This window comes from Raphanus sativus, unplaced genomic scaffold (genome assembly GCF_000801105.2).
Source record: "Raphanus sativus cultivar WK10039 unplaced genomic scaffold, ASM80110v3 Scaffold0060, whole genome shotgun sequence".
Classification (NCBI taxonomy): domain Eukaryota; kingdom Viridiplantae; phylum Streptophyta; class Magnoliopsida; order Brassicales; family Brassicaceae; genus Raphanus; species Raphanus sativus.
In genome coordinates this window covers 62,916-79,879 of record NW_026615383.1, presented here as the reverse complement: position 1 = coordinate 79,879, position 16,964 = coordinate 62,916, and the positions used below count along the sequence as shown (strand labels likewise).

The 16,964-nt window shown below is 41.8% G+C and overlaps 7 protein-coding genes across 7 annotated transcripts; 4 read left to right on the top strand and 3 right to left on the bottom strand.

Annotated features, from left to right (window-relative positions):
• The first annotated feature begins 364 nt into the window (after positions 1-364).
• LOC108846415 (glycerophosphodiester phosphodiesterase GDPDL7) lies at positions 365-3,742 on the top strand. Its single transcript, XM_056995841.1, has 9 exons — positions 365-474; positions 572-715; positions 877-1,173; positions 1,251-1,360; positions 1,496-1,994; positions 2,167-2,487; positions 2,561-2,703; positions 2,788-3,271; positions 3,341-3,742. The coding sequence occupies exons 2-9, from the start codon at positions 604-606 to the stop codon at positions 3,634-3,636; spliced, it is 2,262 nt and encodes a 753-aa protein (XP_056851821.1). The 5' UTR covers positions 365-474; positions 572-603; the 3' UTR covers positions 3,637-3,742.
• A 213-nt stretch (positions 3,743-3,955) lies between these two features.
• LOC108847393 (FIP1[V]-like protein) lies at positions 3,956-9,029 on the bottom strand. Its single transcript, XM_018620622.2, has 8 exons — positions 8,308-9,029; positions 7,645-7,868; positions 7,361-7,487; positions 7,214-7,282; positions 7,006-7,134; positions 6,752-6,853; positions 5,077-6,651; positions 3,956-4,856 (listed from the first exon to the last, which is right to left on the bottom strand). Exons 1-8 carry the CDS (start codon positions 8,974-8,976, stop codon positions 4,305-4,307), a joined length of 3,447 nt encoding a protein of 1,148 aa, XP_018476124.1. The 5' UTR covers positions 8,977-9,029; the 3' UTR covers positions 3,956-4,304.
• Positions 9,030-9,198: 169 nt separating this feature from the next.
• On the top strand, positions 9,199-10,763 carry LOC108845857 (uncharacterized). Its single transcript, XM_018619048.2, has 8 exons — positions 9,199-9,356; positions 9,524-9,612; positions 9,722-9,785; positions 9,876-9,953; positions 10,024-10,100; positions 10,174-10,240; positions 10,311-10,418; positions 10,527-10,763. Exons 1-8 carry the CDS (start codon positions 9,285-9,287, stop codon positions 10,557-10,559), a joined length of 588 nt encoding a protein of 195 aa, XP_018474550.1. The 5' UTR covers positions 9,199-9,284; the 3' UTR covers positions 10,560-10,763.
• A 573-nt stretch (positions 10,764-11,336) lies between these two features.
• On the top strand, positions 11,337-11,981 carry LOC108845782 (transcription factor LRL3-like). Its single transcript, XM_056995851.1, has 3 exons — positions 11,337-11,567; positions 11,675-11,827; positions 11,904-11,981. Exons 1-3 carry the CDS (start codon positions 11,337-11,339, stop codon positions 11,979-11,981), a joined length of 462 nt encoding a protein of 153 aa, XP_056851831.1.
• A 40-nt stretch (positions 11,982-12,021) lies between these two features.
• LOC130494603 (transcription factor LRL3-like) lies at positions 12,022-12,961 on the top strand. Its single transcript, XM_056995847.1, has 2 exons — positions 12,022-12,177; positions 12,272-12,961. The coding sequence occupies exons 1-2, from the start codon at positions 12,037-12,039 to the stop codon at positions 12,608-12,610; spliced, it is 480 nt and encodes a 159-aa protein (XP_056851827.1). The 5' UTR covers positions 12,022-12,036; the 3' UTR covers positions 12,611-12,961.
• A 223-nt stretch (positions 12,962-13,184) lies between these two features.
• LOC108845783 (uncharacterized) lies at positions 13,185-14,100 on the bottom strand. Its single transcript, XM_018618957.2, has 4 exons — positions 13,942-14,100; positions 13,699-13,836; positions 13,458-13,603; positions 13,185-13,354 (listed from the first exon to the last, which is right to left on the bottom strand). The coding sequence occupies exons 1-3, from the start codon at positions 14,023-14,025 to the stop codon at positions 13,475-13,477; spliced, it is 351 nt and encodes a 116-aa protein (XP_018474459.1). The 5' UTR covers positions 14,026-14,100; the 3' UTR covers positions 13,185-13,354; positions 13,458-13,474.
• A 433-nt stretch (positions 14,101-14,533) lies between these two features.
• Positions 14,534-16,916, bottom strand: LOC108844205 (RNA polymerase II C-terminal domain phosphatase-like 4). Its single transcript, XM_018617428.2, has 8 exons — positions 16,762-16,916; positions 16,477-16,634; positions 16,301-16,395; positions 16,108-16,226; positions 15,842-16,022; positions 15,482-15,771; positions 15,197-15,382; positions 14,534-15,115 (listed from the first exon to the last, which is right to left on the bottom strand). The coding sequence occupies exons 2-8, from the start codon at positions 16,632-16,634 to the stop codon at positions 14,732-14,734; spliced, it is 1,413 nt and encodes a 470-aa protein (XP_018472930.1). The 5' UTR covers positions 16,762-16,916; the 3' UTR covers positions 14,534-14,731.
• Between the last annotated feature and the right edge of the window lie 48 nt (positions 16,917-16,964).

Here is a 16,964-nt window from a genome sequence, read left to right as displayed (position 1 = left end):
TTTTCCACTTGTCTTTAAGAGAAGTAAAGATTACGTGCTCTCTCCTCCTCTTTTTCTGTTCAATTTTTCTTTATTTATTTTTTCATTTCACCATTTTACTCTATTTACTAATTTTCTTTTCCTCTGAGTTCATCTATTTTAATTTACTCCTAATTGCGCTGTGGTTTCCCAATCACACTCCTAAAGTTTTCTTCGAGTAGGTCTATAGTTTAAATCTCGGATTTGGTTACAAATGTCAATGTCTAGAAAAACAAGAAAAACTGTTAAAAGCGAAAGGAGGGGGAAAAGAGATAAAAATAGAGTAATAAATGGGTATAAATGAGATGATACGAGCGAGTTACTTCTTTACCCATTAGTTAACACTTTTTTTTGTTTGACCATCTTCTTCTTCGCTTCTTTTCCGTTTTGTCGAAACATAACCGACGAGGAAAACAAGCTGAAGAAGAGATTAATGTTCTTCTTCTTTTCTTTACTGTGAGATCTCTTTCACTTTTTTTCTGAAACTTATATAGATTATGAGTATTGTAAATGTCGTATCTGACTTTGCTTTGGCCTACGTACACACATGCAGGAGATCAATCAAATAAACAACACACGAAGAAGATGCTGAGGTTTTTCATTCTTTTCTCCCTTTTCCTACACTCTTGTGTCGCTGCTCCCAAGACTCCAGCTGCTGCGGCGGCTGTTCCTGCCAAGAAATGGCTCACCCTTAACGGTATGTACTATGTATCAATCTTTTTACATAACATGTTTTGTTATGTTTTGTGATTTAATATATGTAACTGCCCATGTGGCCATATATCACGTTAACATGTTTGTTTGTTTATTTTGTGAAAAGCTTATCCATGCTTTATCCTTGATCTGTTTTTTTTTCAGGACAAGAGCCTGCGGTTGTGGCTAGAGGCGGCTTCTCGGGTCTTTTCCCAGAGTCAAGCGCCTCTGCAAACGCCTTGGCTATTAGCACCAGTTCCCCTGGCCTTACCATGTTGTGCAACCTTCAGATGACAAGTGACGGTGTCGGCCTCTGCTTGCCTGATATCAGGCTAGACAATTCAACCACCATCTCCACTCTCTTCCCCAAAGGCCAGAAGACATACAAGGTCAACGGTCAGGACCTCAAAGGCTGGTTTGCCCTTGACTACTCTGCCGACACCATTTTCTCCAATGTCTCTTGTATGTCTTTGCTTCTCATTTTCAAATGTTTCCCAACACCACCACCAGTCTTTTGATGTTGTTGTATTGTTGAGCAGTGGTCCAAAACATCTTGTCTCGGCCTAGCATCTTCGATGGCCAGATGCCAATCTCTGCCGTGGAGGACGTCTTAGGAACCAAGCCTCCTAAGTTCTGGTTGAGCGTTCAGGTTTCTCTTTATTCCTCTCTTTGATAATATATATGAATATATGATTTAACGAACCTAAGGAATGTTCTTGTTGATTCATTTAAAGTTATTGTTGATTCATCAAATAAACAAATAAACATTGATTTAAACGTGCAGTACGACTCCTTCTACACGGAACACAAGCTGAGCGCAGTAGAGTACCTAAAAACCTTACGATTCCGTCGCATTAATTTCATCTCATCTCCAGAGATAGCCTTCTTGAAAACCATCGGGATGGACGTAGGAAGTGCCAACACAAAGCTTATATTCGAGTTCAAAGACCCTGAGGCAATTGAGCCAACCACCAACAAGAAGTACAGCGAGCTTCTTCTCAACCTTGCAGCCATCAAGGGCTTTGCATCAGGCGTTCTTGTCCCTAAAGACTACATCTGGCCACTTGACTCTGCTACTTACCTCAAGCCCGCCACCACCTTTGTTGCTGATGCACACAAGGCTGGTCTAGAGGTCTATGCTTCAGGTTTTGCTAATGATTTGCGCACCAGCTTCAACTACAGCTATGATCCCTCCGCTGAGTATCTCCAGTTTGTGGACAATGATCAGTTCTCTGTTGATGGTTTCGTCACTGACTTCCCTCCAACAGCATCACAAGCCATCTGTAAGTTAACTTGCCATCCACGCAGAGTTAACTTAATTTTTTTTTTTTTTTTTAAACTTCCATTATAATTGTTTTTTTCCTAATTTGAGATTAAAAAAACCTCTAAAATGTTGCTTTGCATCCACTATCATCATATACATATATGCACATAATGTGTTTTGTATTCTTGCAGCTTGCTTGTCTCACCAAAAGGGAAACCTCCCCAAAGCAAACCATGCGTTGGTCATAACTCACAATGGAGCAAGTGGAGATTATCCAGGCTGCACTGATCTCGCTTACCAAAAGGCTGTGGACGATGGAGCAGATGTGATAGACTGTTCTGTCCAAATGTCCAGAGATGGAATAGCTTTCTGTCATGATTCTGCAGACTTAACAGCAAGTACTAATGCCATGACCACTTTCATGTCAAGAGCCACCAGTGTTCCTGAGATCCAGCCTACCAATGGGATTTTCTCTTTTGATCTCACTTGGGCAGAGATCCAGTCTCTAAAACGTAAGTAACTTGGTTTCTTTTTCTAAAATTTGTCTGAAAACTATCTCATTGGGATGATGTCTCTTGTCTCCAGCTCAAATCCAGAGCCCCTTCTTAACTAAAGGGGGATTCCAGAGAAATCCATTAAACAAGAATGCTGGTAAGTTCATGACTCTCGCTGACTTCCTTGAGTTCAGCAAAGCAAAGGCTGTCACTGGAGTTCTTATCAACATACAGGCAAGTCTTGTCACTCTTTAACTCATAAATTCTGCTTTAACTTACTTAAGGAAGCTCCACTAACGCCTTGTTTTGTTTTATCAGAATGCTGCTTATCTAGCCTCAAAGAAAGGTCTAGGAATCGTAGATTCAGTCAAGTCCGCGGTCACCAAGTCCACACTCGACAAGCAACTAACTCAAAAGGTGTTGATTCAGTCAGATGACAGCTCTGTTCTGTCCGGTTTTCCGGGTGTCCCTCCGTTCACAAGAGTTTTGACCATCGGCAAGGAGATCGGAGATGCTCCCAAGCCATCAGTCGACGAGATCAAGAAGCATGCAGAAGCTGTCAATCTCATGAGAAGTTCTCTGGTCACCACCTCAGAAAGCTTTGCCACAGGGAAGACTAACGTAGTGGAGGAAATGCACAAAGGGAATGTCTCTGTTTACGTCTCCGTGCTGAGGAACGAGTACCTCTCCATAGCGTTTGATTACTTCTCCGATCCTACGGTGGAGCTTGCCACGTTCATTGCGGGGAATGGCGTCGATGGAGTCGTCACAGAGTTCCCTGCCACAGCAACCAGATACTTGAGTAAGTTTTAAAACATGTACATGATGATCATGATACAACAGTGTAATGTTGTATTTGATGCAAATGCAGGGAGTCCATGTTCAGATTTGAACAAAGAGCAGCCCTATGCTATCTTACCTGCAGAGGCTGGTGCTCTACTCTCCGTGGCAGCCAAGGAAGCACAGCCACCAGTTAGTGCCCCAAACCCGCCTCTTGACCCCAAAGACGTGATTGATCCGCCTCTTCCTCCTGTTGCTAACATTGTCTCCGCTAATGCAACTGGAGAAGCTTCACAACATGCCTCAGGCACCATTGCCACCAGTGCTAATCTTGGCCTTTCCTTGCTGGCAATACTGGTTTTGGGACTCCTCTTTGCTGCTGAGTAAAGACTGAGTAATAACACGGTATAACTTTCATAGGTTGTAACACGTTCGTCCTCAGCATTTTCCAAACTGACACACAAGCTATTTTATGTTTTCCTCATATTAAGCTAAGCACACAGTGATTTTGTTGTTTATAGATTAAAGCTTTAAAGAAACTTTGTTTTGTTATGATATGGATGTTTTTGATCTCAGTGATAACTCGCTCATATTCTGTTTTAGAAACCTTCTCCATCAAGCAGGCTCTACTTTCATACTGTCTCAGACATAGTATGAAGGCAAACACAAACGATCAAGTCTTTATAGGTCGTTTACAAGAACAGAGTAACTAAGTTAATACAGTATATATATATATATATCTAGTATTTTAAAAATATTCTTGCTCTCTCTCGAGGCACTTGGTCTGAGAACAAAACTAAAAGAGACCAATAATCTTTCACAAAAGTTACATCAACTACTACAAAAGTGTTCTGTCAAAGAGTAAATCCTTATGCGTATTCCCTCCATTCTTACACAACATAGCTCCTCCCAAACACACTTCCTAATCTCCTAGTTGATCCTCCATCTGGATACCGCCACTACTGCTCCGTGGGATGAGAGAATCTCATGTCATACGTTTAAAACTAAAGAGAGCCAGTTCCTCAGCTTTTTATTTCCACTCCAGTTTATGACTCTCAGCTACTTGTCCACCTTCTTTTCCTCGGCGGCCGCTCTGCTTTCACCTCTGAATCCGCAGGGCCTTCAGTTTTTGCAGAGGGCAGCCTCTCAGACTCCATTTTCTTTACTCCTGCGTTGTTGTCTTTCTCCGTGGGCATTGGAAGTTTAAACCGTTCACTGCGTTTCTTGAGTTTCTCAACCGTGTCCAAGTGCCGGTCTCCTGGTTGTCCCTTCTCGCTTCCATCTTTGGTCTCCGCAAGGTCATGGCCACTTCTCTCTTCAGTTACATTCCTGTTCTTGCCAATAGAGCCAAGATTAGGTTCGCTAGCTCGACCGTTAATGCCTTTTCCCTTCTCTTGAACTTTCGAAGAAGTGGATAAAGATCCCTTGGCAGTGACAGCATCATCTCTCTCTTTGTGGCTTCCCCAACGCTCAAATTTCGACCGTCCTCTCTTTGAATCTTGTAGCTCATCACCAGATGAAACGTTTTCCTTGTGCCTGTTGGTGGCGTTGTGCTGCTGTGGGATCTCATTCCTGTGATTTCTTGCTTCGTTGGTTCCCTTTAAGCCCTGAAAGGGATGGGAAGAAACATAAACACTGAACCATGAGGCATATTAAAAGTGACAAAACCATGAGATATATATGTGTGTATATATATTATAGGTAAGATTTGGCAACAGAACAAAAAAGTTTGCAAGATAATGTTTGCATTCACAATAACTACGTTAAGTTTTGCAAAACTTGGATGAGATTTAATAAAAATTATTTCATAAGCTGATGGGGGCATACTGTCACTTTGGAATTGCCATTTTGTTCTCCTTGCTTGTTCCTCAATGAATCTGTGCCTTCTCTTTGTTCTTTAATCTTTCGTCTGGAATCTTTATGTTTTCTGTCTTGCAATCGCTGGCCATCCAAAGCATCTATAACCTGGTCACTTTTAACACTTGTCCTCTCCAGCCTTGGTCTTTTCTCATTGTTAACAATGTCATCTGTGCGTGCAGAGAAGTCTTCGTGTCCTCTGTGATAGGAAGAACTTTCTTCACCAGAATGTTCCTTTCTCTTCGTCTGTTTAGTCTGCCTTGTTGTATCCTTGGTTAGATGCTCTTTGTCAGAAGCTTTATACTCTTCCTTCATCCTCGATGATGATCGGTCTTCTGAACCTCTACGACCCCTTGAAGCCACCTGCCTCTCTCGTCCTCGTGCTGATAAACCATCCTCGTGAGTTAGTTTTAGTTTATCCAAATCTTCACGCTCTCTCAACCTCTCATGACCATCTCCCTGCTGCATGTATAAATCATCTCTGTGCCTAAGAGAAGCGTGGTCGTCGATATTATCTCTGATTTTATGTTGGACGTCTCTCTTTTGATGGTCCAACCTATCACCACGATCTCGTTTCAGGCTGCTGATTGATTCTCTTTGACCATATGAGTTTTCATTCTTTTCAAAGCGGTTTCTTCTTAAGTATTCTTCCTCCTTCCTCCTCTTGCCAATGTGATCATACAGTTCGTAATTATTTCTTAAACCACCATCATCCACATGATTTCTCGAAGAAACATGGTCACTGCTCTGCCTAGAGCCCAGATCATCTCCACGAGCCCTTTTTCTAGACCCTTCATCACCACCTCTTCTACTGAATGTGTCATCCTCTTTCCTGCGCCAGACTCCCCCATCAACATCTCGCTCTCTCGTTCTATCAAAATCCTCGCCACTTGCCATTGAGTAAATATACCGAGAATCAGCTTCAATATGAGGATTTGCGTACTCACTACCACCTTTGCTCCCCGCTCGAGTTCTTTCCATTTCTTTCCCTCTGTGCTGATACTTTTTGCTCTGATGCGGTGCACTGTTAACGTGATGTTTCTTAGTGCTAGATGGTCGAGTAAAATGCTTCTTATCTTGAATAACTTCCTCTTCCGCACTATCCTTCAACTGCTGATGATCTCTGTGACTTCCAGATCTTGCTTTGCTGCTTTCACTGCTTCTCTCCGTCTTTGATTCCCCTCCATCATCTTCTTCAACTGCAGAACTCATTTTGTGCTCCTCCTCCATCTCAGTATCTTTGCCAGCTTCACCTCCCACATCTTCATGATCAACACTTGATGACTTTGTGCCTCTGTCTCCATCAGGAGATGATGAACGAAAACTCTGGCCACTATACGTGCTTCTAGAGATTTCATCGTCTTGCTTTTTGGGAAGCCTTTTGAGTGGCTCAACCTGGGCAGGACTTAGTTTAGCAGATTCCGTGTCTGGTCTCCCGCTGTTAACATACCCAGTCTCAACTGGAGCATTATCTCCAGGAAGGCTACTATCTTCTGCGCCATTTTCACCCGAGGGCTCATCCTCATGAGAATCCTCACATACAATCTGGTAACAAAATCAATTACAGTTAGTAGCAGTCAGTATATCAAGCAAATATATCTCAAAAGTAAAAAAAAAATCAAGAGAGATTTGAATCATATTCAACCTCAATGATAGCTTCTAGATCACGCATTCGAGGAGCACGTGTATCAATGGATGACGGACGCTCACCAGAACCAGTCTCCACAGGTATGGGTCTTCCAGGGGGCTGAGAGAAAAAAAATCAACCAATATTCTCAAGCTTTAGATACTAACAAAAAAATGTACATCCACAATATTCCAGCTGTGATATACACAATATAGTGAACCAAAAATAGACAATGCTACTTCAAAATGAGAGCAAAGCAGGAGGAAAAATACCAGTGGAGGTCGAATATTAGCTGAGTCACCTTGATCATTGTCAGGCTTCACTAAATTTGAGGAAGCAACAGGAACACCTTGTGCTCCTGTTGCTGCAGCTAACTCCGGGGGCAGATCTGGGTCATAACCCTATCGTAAAGGAGAATGATTAGGAATGCAATGTCACCCTTTTTGAATATGATGTTATTGACGAAATACTGTGCCATACCTTATCTGTTCTGCCACTTTCATAAACACGTATTCGGCTTTGCATAGTAGTCTCTATACGGTGTTGATCCTGTAAGGAATTGAAAGATGTTACTCTTAGTACTTTTCATTGGCTGAAATAAGAATACGAATCACAGTTATTAATTACCAGTTGTTTGCAATAGTCTTTCCAGCTCTCCTCATTCAGCCCAAAGTTGAAGTAGTCTGTGATATCAACTCCTTGATATCTCCAGGGCTTTTCCTCAAAAGCGTCTATGTCGAACTCAAATATAGTCCTAGAAATACGCAAAGGTAGACATCAAATAAAAGAAACGCAGCTGTTTACCAATCCAAAACTCGGTGCTAAGACGAAAAATAAGTATATAAGATTGATAACATGAGCCTCGGGTACTAAAATCTCCACAGTTCCAAGCAGATAAAATAAAAAATTACTTGTGAGAAGGAAGAGTAAAGTCGAGTCCCCGCCCTGCTGTATTACCACCACCCCAAGTCTGGTGGTAGCCTTTCTGTGCAGCAGAAGCATTCCTCATTCCCATCGGACGCCAATCTCCTCTGCCACGACCAGCCATAGGAGCAATGTTGGTGGGTGGACGAACTTGGCCTGAGGAGGTCACACCAGCAGATGCAGGAATAGGGGGTGCCCCAGGTCTTACATACTGCAATAGAAATATAATTATTATGTCAAGTAGATCAATTACCAAAAGCCTCTTATATTCTCCCAGCGTGAACCACTCGCAATTTTTTGGTAATGACCAATCCAAAAGAAAATATGAAATCTTTGACGGGATGTTAGCTTCATAAAGCAAGTTAGTGTCCCAAGAGACTGTTCTTCTTCATTAAAGTTAGATTATTGGTGGTGGCATAGGTTTGCGATATACAAGGAGGAGAGCTATTACGTTCTAGTCTTCCTTTCACATTCATATGATTATTAGAAAAAAAAAACAGAAGTAGACTCCAATGTTCTCTGATCAATATACTCTGCATTTTCATTCAGGAACTTTTATGTACAAGTACAATGGATATATATATATATTTAAAATCAATGAAATTTTTTAAAAAGGCCATGACAACAACATTGTTGCCATTGACACTGACCTTAAACTGAGAATGAAACGGATGATGATACCCATGACTGCTATTATACCCAGCTTTAGCCTGTCCAGTAGCACTCCCCTTCACAGCTTCTCCTCCCTCTTTGCCATCTCCTTCCACAGCTTCTTCTCCTCCCCAGAGCTGCTGCTCCTCCATAGGTTGATTCTGATCCGCGTCTGTCACTATAACAAGCGGCTCTTCATCTTCATCTTCATCATCATCATCGTCTCCCATCCTTGCTCTTCTCTCAGCTCCCATCATCATGACGGCGTTGTTGTTGTTGTCGTTCAACACTATCTGCAGATCGTCTTCACTGTCGCTGCTATCCCAATCATCTCCGTAGGCTCCACCATCGCCGACCTGCTCGATCAACGCCGTACCTTGATCTGAAGCCAAACCTGGAATCGCAGGCGTGGAATCGTCGGGCTCTTCGATGTCGAAGTCCATCATGTCCTTGTCGTCGTCGCCGATTGCGCCGTGGGAGGGAGTGGTGGATGGTTTGGAGGCGGTTGCGTCGGAAACCCTAGAGACGGAGGTTGGATTAGGTTCCGCCACCGAGGCGGCGGCATCTTGTTCGTGCGATCGGAGGTTGAGGTCGATTGAACGGAGAGGAGGTTGGAAGGGGGGGAGAACGTCGGAGTAGAGATCTCCGAACTCATCGTCTTCGTCCATGAATGGAGTGAGGGAGCGAAGAACGGCCGAAGCACGAGAGAGATTGAGAGAGACGGTGAAGCTTTTATTTATATTGACCAAACCAAATTAAACCAAATCAAACCAAATTAAACCGATAAAGGTGAGAGAGTGCAATTTATATTGACCAAATCAAACTAAACCACAAACGCACCGCAATTTATATTGACCAAATCAAACCAAACCAAATCAAAGACAAAACCGGCTGTAATAAAACAGATTCTTTTCCCGGAAAAGCGTAAATTTCCTCAGAGAGAGAAAGGTAGTGTGCGTTTAGGGTTCTGAAGAAGATGATCGGAGTGGGGAAAATGAAGCAGTACTCTAATGTCCTTGACAAGCCACTCAGCAAAGGCAAACAAGAGGTATATCTCTCTCTCTCTCTCTCTCTGTCGCTCTCCCCTCTAGATCCACTTTCCTGCTTCGATCTCGGACATTTTCTCGGAAAAAAATCTACTCCTTTTAAGATCTGATCTCTTTGTGGTGATCGTTTAATTCTCAATGGCTTTTTGAAACTCTACGTGTGTTGTAGGTGAGCTTGAGCGCGTTTGCTTTCTTATTCTCGGAGCTGGTTCAGTACAATCAAACCCAGGTTGACAACATTGCTGAGCTTGAAAGAAGGTGAGCAACAAGAGATATATGATCTTTACTTTCTTTTTTTTTTATAGTCTGAATCATTCACATTCCAACGATGTGTTTTGTACTTGGTAATGATGGCTGTCTCTCTCAGACTAGAGGATGCTGGTTATGCTGTTGGATCTCGAGTTTTGGAGCTTCTTTGCAACCGAGAGAAGGTACGTTTTGTTTTTTGCAAAATGATGTCTGAGACTTGTTGCCTGAACGACTGAAAAAGTCAACGTTTCCTTTTTTTTCCAATATTTCAGGGAAACAGAAGAGAGACAAGGTTACTAGGGATCCTGTCTTTCGTCCACAGCACCGTGTGGAAGGTGTTGTTTGGAAAGGTTAGTGAGTGATGATTTTTCAAATTGACTAGTTGTTATAGGATTGATTCTTTCTATGGACATGCCATAGGTTGCTGATTCACTTGAAAAAGGAACAGAACATGAAGATGAGTACATGATCAGTGAAAAAGAGCTTCTCGTCAACAGGTTTACATTCCTCCAGCTCTTTCCATTAAACACTCTAAGATAAAGGGAAGTGATGAAAAATGTGAAAGTGTAGGTTCATTTCGATTCCAAAAGACATGGGAACATTCAACTGCGGAGCGTTTGTGGCCGGCATAGTGAAGGTGAGTGCTGTATTTGCATATTCATGAATACGGCTTAGAACATACGGCTTAGACCATGTCCTCTATGCAGGGAGTTCTGGATAACGCAGGGTTTCCTGCTGTGGTAACGGCTCATTTCGTACCCATTGAAGGACAACAACGTCCTCGGACTACCATTTTGATCAAGTTTGCTGATGAGGTTAGCATCCCTCTATATGATGTATCTTTTACCTCGAGAAGCTTTTGAGAAGAAAAAAAGCTTAAATCTTATCACCTGTTTAACCTACTTTCCATCCATGTTGCACAGGTGCTTAAAAGAGAGGCACGGCTCAGCCAGTGAGAGCACCTTCGTCGAGTTGCCACGCACGATCTGTTGGCTTTATATGTTAACTGCTAGTGCAAGTCTTGTCTGTATGGTTTGGCTTTAACTTATACTGTTAACGTTTTGAATTGAGCTGCAAAGCCATTGTCCGTTGATTGATGTAAACTACATACATACCCTCTTGTTTACAATTCTAGCTGGTGATAGAACAGTTTCCTAGTTTTAGTAGTGTGTAGGCAAACATGGTTATGTCAAGTGCGATAGAAGAAGAGTAAAGAAACATGGCATCGTCCATTACCGAAATTATAAAAGAAAATTGATATACACTTTGATCAGTGCAAATTACAAAGCAAACATGTGTCAACAAATCAGTTTCTGCCGAGACGGAGTGACATGCAAGAGTAAGTCTCTCTGAATTTGCATAAATTATACATTTATAACATGATTAATTTGCAAAGTTAGGAACATTTTAATCATTCGAAGAGGCAAAGCATAACATTAAGCTTTTTATTTTTTTTTCTAAACAAAACATAACACAAAAAATGTAAAATTGATTGTATACAGATTCGAGTAAATCAAGAATTGGATTTTAGGATTATTAATAACAAAAACAAACATAAAAAAGAGGCCGGCTACGTACGACTTTTGTGAGATAATATAATTGAGAGATTCGAAATTCATATTATTAAATATCTCAGATGTACCTAAGGGAATAAATATTTCTTTTAAAGAAAAAGAAACGGCCAGTAAATTTAAATAAATTTAAAACAATAACGAAAATGAGGATAAAAATGCATGAGGAAGCAAAGGAAGACAAGAGAAGAAGAGATGGAAAATGGGAATGGAGAAGGAAAGGGAGAGTTCATAAACAAAAACAGTAACGGTTTCTTCCATGAAACCATGTCAATGCTTTCCTCTCTTCCTCCTCCTCCTCTTACTCCCTGGGACTCATCATCTCTCCCCCCTCCTCCTCCTCAATCACTCTTCCACGCTCTCACCGTCTCTAACCAATTCCATCAACCACAGGTTCCAAACCATCACCTACATTACATCATCATACCAACGAACTCTTAGGATGTTTATTTATGATTCCTCAAAATGACAGCTTTTTTGTGTTGTGTTTGTAAATGCAGGAGTCTAGCGGTCCAACAACAACGGGTAGCCAAGATGGGTTGCAGCAGGCGCAAGGGCCTGTCTCAACCACGAGCCCACCTGTGGCTCGCCAAAAGCCAAGGGTGCGAGCTAGGAGAGGCCAGGCAACCGATCCTCACAGCATCGCTGAGCGGGTATCTTCATTAATGTTCACTTACCTCCATCTCATCTCTGTTATCTTGTGTTTCTGATTGTATCGTTTTGTGGCAGTTGAGAAGGGAACGCATTGCAGAGAGGATGAAGTCTCTCCAAGAACTGGTTCCCAACACCAACAAGGTTCTTTCATGATCTTACAGGTGATTATCTAGATTTGCATGATAACTGAATTGGTTGATATGATGTAATGCAGACGGATAAAGCATCAATGCTGGACGAGATCATCGAGTATGTTAGATTCCTTCAGCTTCAAGTCAAAGTACTAAGCATGAGCAGATTGGGAAGTGCAAGAGCAGCTGGTCCACGACTCAATGGTCTCACATCCGAGGTTAGTTCTTTAGTCCCTCTTCATGGCCTTTTTAGGTAAAAGTGGCATATTATCACTTAATCATCATCATTGTGGTTTTTTGGTAAAATGTAAGGTAAGAGGACAGCTCAACGCACTCTCGGGACCATGCAATGTCAGTAACGGGAATGGAAACGCAACGGGATCATCCAGCGAGAGCCTAAGGACAACGGAGCAGAGGGTGGCGAAACTGATGGAAGAAGACATGGGATCAGCAATGCAGTACCTTCAAGGGAAGGGGCTTTGTCTAATGCCCATCTCCCTCGCAACAGCAATGTCATCATCATCTAATCACTCTCGTGGAGCTCTCTTCAGCCCCAACTCCAATGCTGTAGCAGCACAGGAGGCAAATGTAGCAGGTGCTGCACCTGAAGCCTCCTCCACTATGGATGATGTATCTGCCTCCAAGGCGTGATCCATAGGATCTCTCAATTGCTTCTTCATTTTCTCCGTTTTGAGTCGAAGTGTCAAACACTAATATTCATTTTCTATCTACAATTTTCATTGTTAAGCATTAAATAATATAAAACAGTTAATTTACAACATTTAAACACACAACTAGCATAACCGACAAGGCAGAAACCATACAGTACAGTAGAGAGGTGGTGGGACCGAAAACTAAGAGACATGCGTTCCACTACTTAACCCAAAATCGCTTTGTCAACGCTGCTACCGTTTGGGTAAATCGAATGTAACCTGAACCAGTATAATAATCTCTATTCAAGTTGAAGCTCCCCACATTCTACCACTTATTATATTCAGGCTCAAGTTCAACATACGCGGCGGCCATTAAGATACCACGAGTGAGATAGGGGTTTATACAATAGAGGCAGAGGAAGATACTTAAGTTTCAAGGACAGTGTGGAACAAACCAAGTCAATGACTCACTCACTGATTCACCAACCAAATAACCATTTATATATCAGCATACTGTAATACTAAATGCTTGCAGATTGTGAGCAATAGACAATAATAGGCAAAGAACCAGGTTCCTTCAAAAGCACAACACCTTTATTCCCATGTTGTAAGCTTACAACTCAAATAAAGACGAGAGACTTTAAGGGATATAAAACAAAAGAAAGTCGGCAAAGAAAATGAGTCCTAATGCTTCAGGAACGGTAAGTGCTACCAAAGGGATTACTCAGTCATCTTCCTCTTCCTACACAACAACAAAGACAAACAAAAACTTCCCGGAATCAGCTAAACAATGGTGAGAAGAAGTTAAAGAATATATTTAAAAAAAAAGATCAGCGTTGTAGTACCAGGAAAGGAAGGGGATCTAAGAAGAAGGGGAAGGCTTGAAAGTGTAAGGCTGAGGGAGTGACATTGGACCTTTCCTCTCATCTCCATCATCTAACAGCCTTTGGACTCTCTTGTTCCGACAGTACTCCCTATCGAAATGCTTCACCTACATATGTTTTATTTTTTTATTACATCAATTCCATTAGATCAACCTCACAAAAGAAACTGAGAGAGAGAGAAAGAGGAAACAGAACAATATACCCAGGAGGAGCGGCAGTTCTTGACAAACTCTGTTCTGGAAAGGCTGCACTCTTTAGGGTAGAGAAGACCTACGGACGCGATCTCAGTGGGTTTTTTACCAGATTCCTTCTCCAGACAAGTGTAAAAAGCATCTCTTGCCTGTAAAAATTAGTGATCAATAATCACTCGACACGATTCACGATTTGCCCTAATCATCCATCGCAATCGATTAAACAACAAGGAAGTAGTAGAAAGGGGACTGACCTTGTAGCAAGCGTCTCTAGATTTCTGAAGAACGTCCTCGTGAACCTGATTAGGGTTCGACGAAGCATAAGCATCGAGCACCATGTTTAGCAGAGCAGAGCGACGGTGAGAAGAAGAAACGATTAGCCGGTCGAACGTGACAAAGAGGTATAAGAGTAAAGAAAAACAATAAATTAAACTAAATAGATGTGGCCCACTATTACCCACTATTCATTAATAGACTGGCTGTTTCGGCCCAACAAAGTAGTCGGTAGAGACAACACATGGGCATTCGTTTTTTGGTCGGTTTTTGAAAAAATGCCACTGAAGTAAACCGAACTATATTTTGGTTTAGTTCGGTTTGAAACTCTCAGTTTATAAAGTTCGGTTTAAGATTTTATGTTGTTGTGCTTTGAATTGAACCGAAACCGTTTTATTCCTCGGTTTATCTTGCTGATTCAGTGGAAATCAAAAACTAGTTGGTGAAATTTGGTACAATTCGGTTAATTTCAGTTTATTTAGCTGATGTTTATCGAACCATTTGTTTACACGTATCAGACCAAGAGCGTACTGAATCTTTTAATCTCACTGAACAGTTCTTAGCCAAACCGGATGTCAACCAAAAACCAAAAATTCTCAGTTTGATGAGTTCGGTTTGAGCCAAATGCCAGCTCTAACACAGACAATGGTTGGACCCAGAAGCAACGACACCCCAAACTAGTCTCTTGTTAAAAAACTTTTTGTTTCTGTCTTTCTTTCATAATCAAAATGCAATTACATAAGTCATCTGTTTCTTCCTCAAGTCTACCTTTCAAATGTTTACATCATCGCTCTTTTCATCTGTTCCTTGCTTCTTGACCTGCTCCAACCCGAAGTTCTCTTCTGGCTGCTTCTTCCACAGGTAATTAGCTGCGTCTATCCATCCTCTATGCACAACAAACTTCTTCTCTCTTATGGCCCAGCGCACCTTCTCCGTTCCCACATCCATTGCCACCACGTGTGTTACAGATTCATCCACTTCCGTTGCACACGTGGCTCCCAATCCCTCAGCCACCCTCCACAGCGGGTGATCCTCAGCCTGAGACTTGGTCGGGAACACTCGACTGAACACCACTTTACATCCTTTAAGTATCTCTTTACGCACTTGCTTCAGTAATGACCTCACGTCTCTACTGGACAAGTCCTCTCCTCCATCCTGAAAAGAGAGTAACAATCAGAAAGCAATCCAGACAAGATAAATAAGTTTCTCTTTTTATATATTGATTATTGAGCATACCTCGAAGAATAGACTATGTGTTTGTTTAAGGACTTTAAGAACAGTTGCAAGTGCTCCATCTGGTTCGCTCTCATCGCTCTTCAGCTGCGAGAGAGACTGGAATCTATGGTCAAACTGTTTGCAGCTTGATGCGAAAAAGTGATACCTCTCTATCACGATCAGATTGTCTTTATGACTTGGCCACGCCTGCGCATCAAACCAAGAATCAGCAAATCTAATCTAACACGATAATATCATGACTGTAAATGACATGAAGAATTGACAAAGCAGACTAAACAAACTTACATTCTCTGTATCGTCCAGAATCAGAACAGCTTTTTCTTGTCCCAGCACCACATCTAAACTTTTTTGATGTCTCACCGTGCCATCATCTCGAGAAATGATCCGTTCACCGAAGTACTCTCCTTTAGGGTCTAGCAGCTTCGCCATCTGTCGTGCATACGGCCTATCTCCCATTGTGTATATATACAATACAAACATCTTGCTGGCTTCTTTTAGAAACGTACGAACAAACGGCCTTAATTTGGTCATCATATGCATGAACTCAAGCATGAAGAGATCACCACCAGAAACATCTGAGATCAGAAAAGAAAAAAAATATATTAAAACTCAATAAAACTGCACAACACATGCAGACTGTATTACCTTGAAGAGAATGTGTGACGCTTTTCAAGTATTCCTCCTCTGGTTTCAAGTCCCTAAGTACGGTTGAGTTAAGCAAAGTGTGGTCTAGATCAAGAACTAAACATAACTTCCGCTGGTTTTGCAACATTTTCATATCTATATCACGCATCCGAGTGACTTCATCTTGATGGAACTTTATACCCTATAGAAAAAACATTTTCAACAATAGCTAAGACTTGATGATCTACTGAAAGTAGAAAGTTAAATCGAATAGATTGGCGCAATACCTTGTGTATGTAAGTGAATGAAAGACCAGTTTCTTCTTCTTCCACGTTTTGTCCACAAACAATGCACATGTTTCCGAAGGTCCCTGGGTGTTGGCACGGTAACTTGCTTGAGGATGCTTCTGCAAAAGCAATAGCCAGTTCCAAAGTCAATAAAACAGGCATCAAAGTAAGGCTAAAAGAAAGAGACTTTCACCAGAGATTTCTTGTGAAAACTTCACAGAAGCTACATCCTCAATCTCATCTACATCATCCACGGTTTCTAGATGCTCCAGTTTCCGTCTCTTTAACCTATAATAACATGATTGAGAAACATGTTTTTAGAGATTTGAAAATTTCTAGTGCTTGAAGACTCAGATATGGCATGGAAACCTATGATTGGAAACTTCAGTATCATCCTCGGCTGCTTCTTCTTCGATGGGAAATGACTCAGAGGAAGAATCTGAGCCAGAGTCCAGCTCGGTTTCGAGGAAAGCAGCGAGATCATCGCTACTAGAAGAATGCACTGGTGAATCACTCGCCACGCTCATCTGAAAATCACAATCACAACAAAGGGCCAAAATCTGAGAAATTTCAGAATCCATAAGTAACAAATTGACTGCGAAATCGAAGAGAAACAACAAAGCGTACGAAAGAAGAAGAATATGGGAAGACTACCTTCTTGCTTAGTGTTCGCCAATGGCGAGAGAACACTCAACTCGTGATTAGGTTTTGACGACGGAGCAAGGAGATACGCCTCGACGACGGTGTGTAACAGTGAAGGGAATGCTCCGATCGATAATTCACGAGCACCAGGTGGTTACGTAAATGAGGCTCGTTAAAACTTACATATTAAATGGGCTTTAAATTTGGGCTCGCTA

What these genes read in the sequence shown, in the direction of transcription:
- LOC108845782 (XM_056995851.1), top strand. Translation starts at nt 11,337, where the DNA reads ATGAGGAAGCAAAGGAAGACAAGAGAAGAAGAGATGGAAAATGGGAAT. An exon ending in ACCAATTCCATCAACCACAG is followed by an intron (nt 11,568 to 11,674) that starts GTTCCAAACCAT and finishes TTGTAAATGCAG; the next exon opens with GAGTCTAGCGGTCCAACAAC. An exon ending in CTCACAGCATCGCTGAGCGG is followed by an intron (nt 11,828 to 11,903) that starts GTATCTTCATTA and finishes GTTTTGTGGCAG; the next exon opens with TTGAGAAGGGAACGCATTGC.
- LOC108844205 (XM_018617428.2), bottom strand. Translation starts at nt 16,634, where the DNA reads ATGAGCGTGGCGAGTGATTCACCAGTGCATTCTTCTAGTAGCGATGAT. An exon ending in GTTTTCACAAGAAATCTCTG is followed by an intron (nt 16,227 to 16,300) that starts GTGAAAGTCTCT and finishes TTGCTTTTGCAG; the next exon opens with AAGCATCCTCAAGCAAGTTA. An exon ending in CGTCACACATTCTCTTCAAG is followed by an intron (nt 15,772 to 15,841) that starts GTAATACAGTCT and finishes TTCTGATCTCAG; the next exon opens with ATGTTTCTGGTGGTGATCTC.
- LOC108847393 (XM_018620622.2), bottom strand. Translation starts at nt 8,976, where the DNA reads ATGGACGAAGACGATGAGTTCGGAGATCTCTACTCCGACGTTCTCCCC. An exon ending in CGTTTCATTCTCAGTTTAAG is followed by an intron (nt 7,869 to 8,307) that starts GTCAGTGTCAAT and finishes TTTCTATTGCAG; the next exon opens with TATGTAAGACCTGGGGCACC. An exon ending in ATGGCAATTCCAAAGTGACA is followed by an intron (nt 4,857 to 5,076) that starts GTATGCCCCCAT and finishes CATCCCTTTCAG; the next exon opens with GGCTTAAAGGGAACCAACGA.
- LOC108846415 (XM_056995841.1), top strand. Translation starts at nt 604, where the DNA reads ATGCTGAGGTTTTTCATTCTTTTCTCCCTTTTCCTACACTCTTGTGTC. An exon ending in AACAGCATCACAAGCCATCT is followed by an intron (nt 1,995 to 2,166) that starts GTAAGTTAACTT and finishes GTATTCTTGCAG; the next exon opens with CTTGCTTGTCTCACCAAAAG. An exon ending in AGAGATCCAGTCTCTAAAAC is followed by an intron (nt 2,488 to 2,560) that starts GTAAGTAACTTG and finishes TCTTGTCTCCAG; the next exon opens with CTCAAATCCAGAGCCCCTTC.
- LOC130494603 (XM_056995847.1), top strand. Translation starts at nt 12,037, where the DNA reads ATGCAGACGGATAAAGCATCAATGCTGGACGAGATCATCGAGTATGTT. An exon ending in TCAATGGTCTCACATCCGAG is followed by an intron (nt 12,178 to 12,271) that starts GTTAGTTCTTTA and finishes GTAAAATGTAAG; the next exon opens with GTAAGAGGACAGCTCAACGC.
- LOC108845857 (XM_018619048.2), top strand. Translation starts at nt 9,285, where the DNA reads ATGATCGGAGTGGGGAAAATGAAGCAGTACTCTAATGTCCTTGACAAG. An exon ending in TTCTTTGCAACCGAGAGAAG is followed by an intron (nt 9,786 to 9,875) that starts GTACGTTTTGTT and finishes CCAATATTTCAG; the next exon opens with GGAAACAGAAGAGAGACAAG. An exon ending in GGAAGGTGTTGTTTGGAAAG is followed by an intron (nt 9,954 to 10,023) that starts GTTAGTGAGTGA and finishes GACATGCCATAG; the next exon opens with GTTGCTGATTCACTTGAAAA.
- LOC108845783 (XM_018618957.2), bottom strand. Translation starts at nt 14,025, where the DNA reads ATGGTGCTCGATGCTTATGCTTCGTCGAACCCTAATCAGGTTCACGAG. An exon ending in CTAGAGACGCTTGCTACAAG is followed by an intron (nt 13,837 to 13,941) that starts GTCAGTCCCCTT and finishes TAATTTTTACAG; the next exon opens with GCAAGAGATGCTTTTTACAC. An exon ending in AGAACTGCCGCTCCTCCTGG is followed by an intron (nt 13,604 to 13,698) that starts GTATATTGTTCT and finishes AAACATATGTAG; the next exon opens with GTGAAGCATTTCGATAGGGA.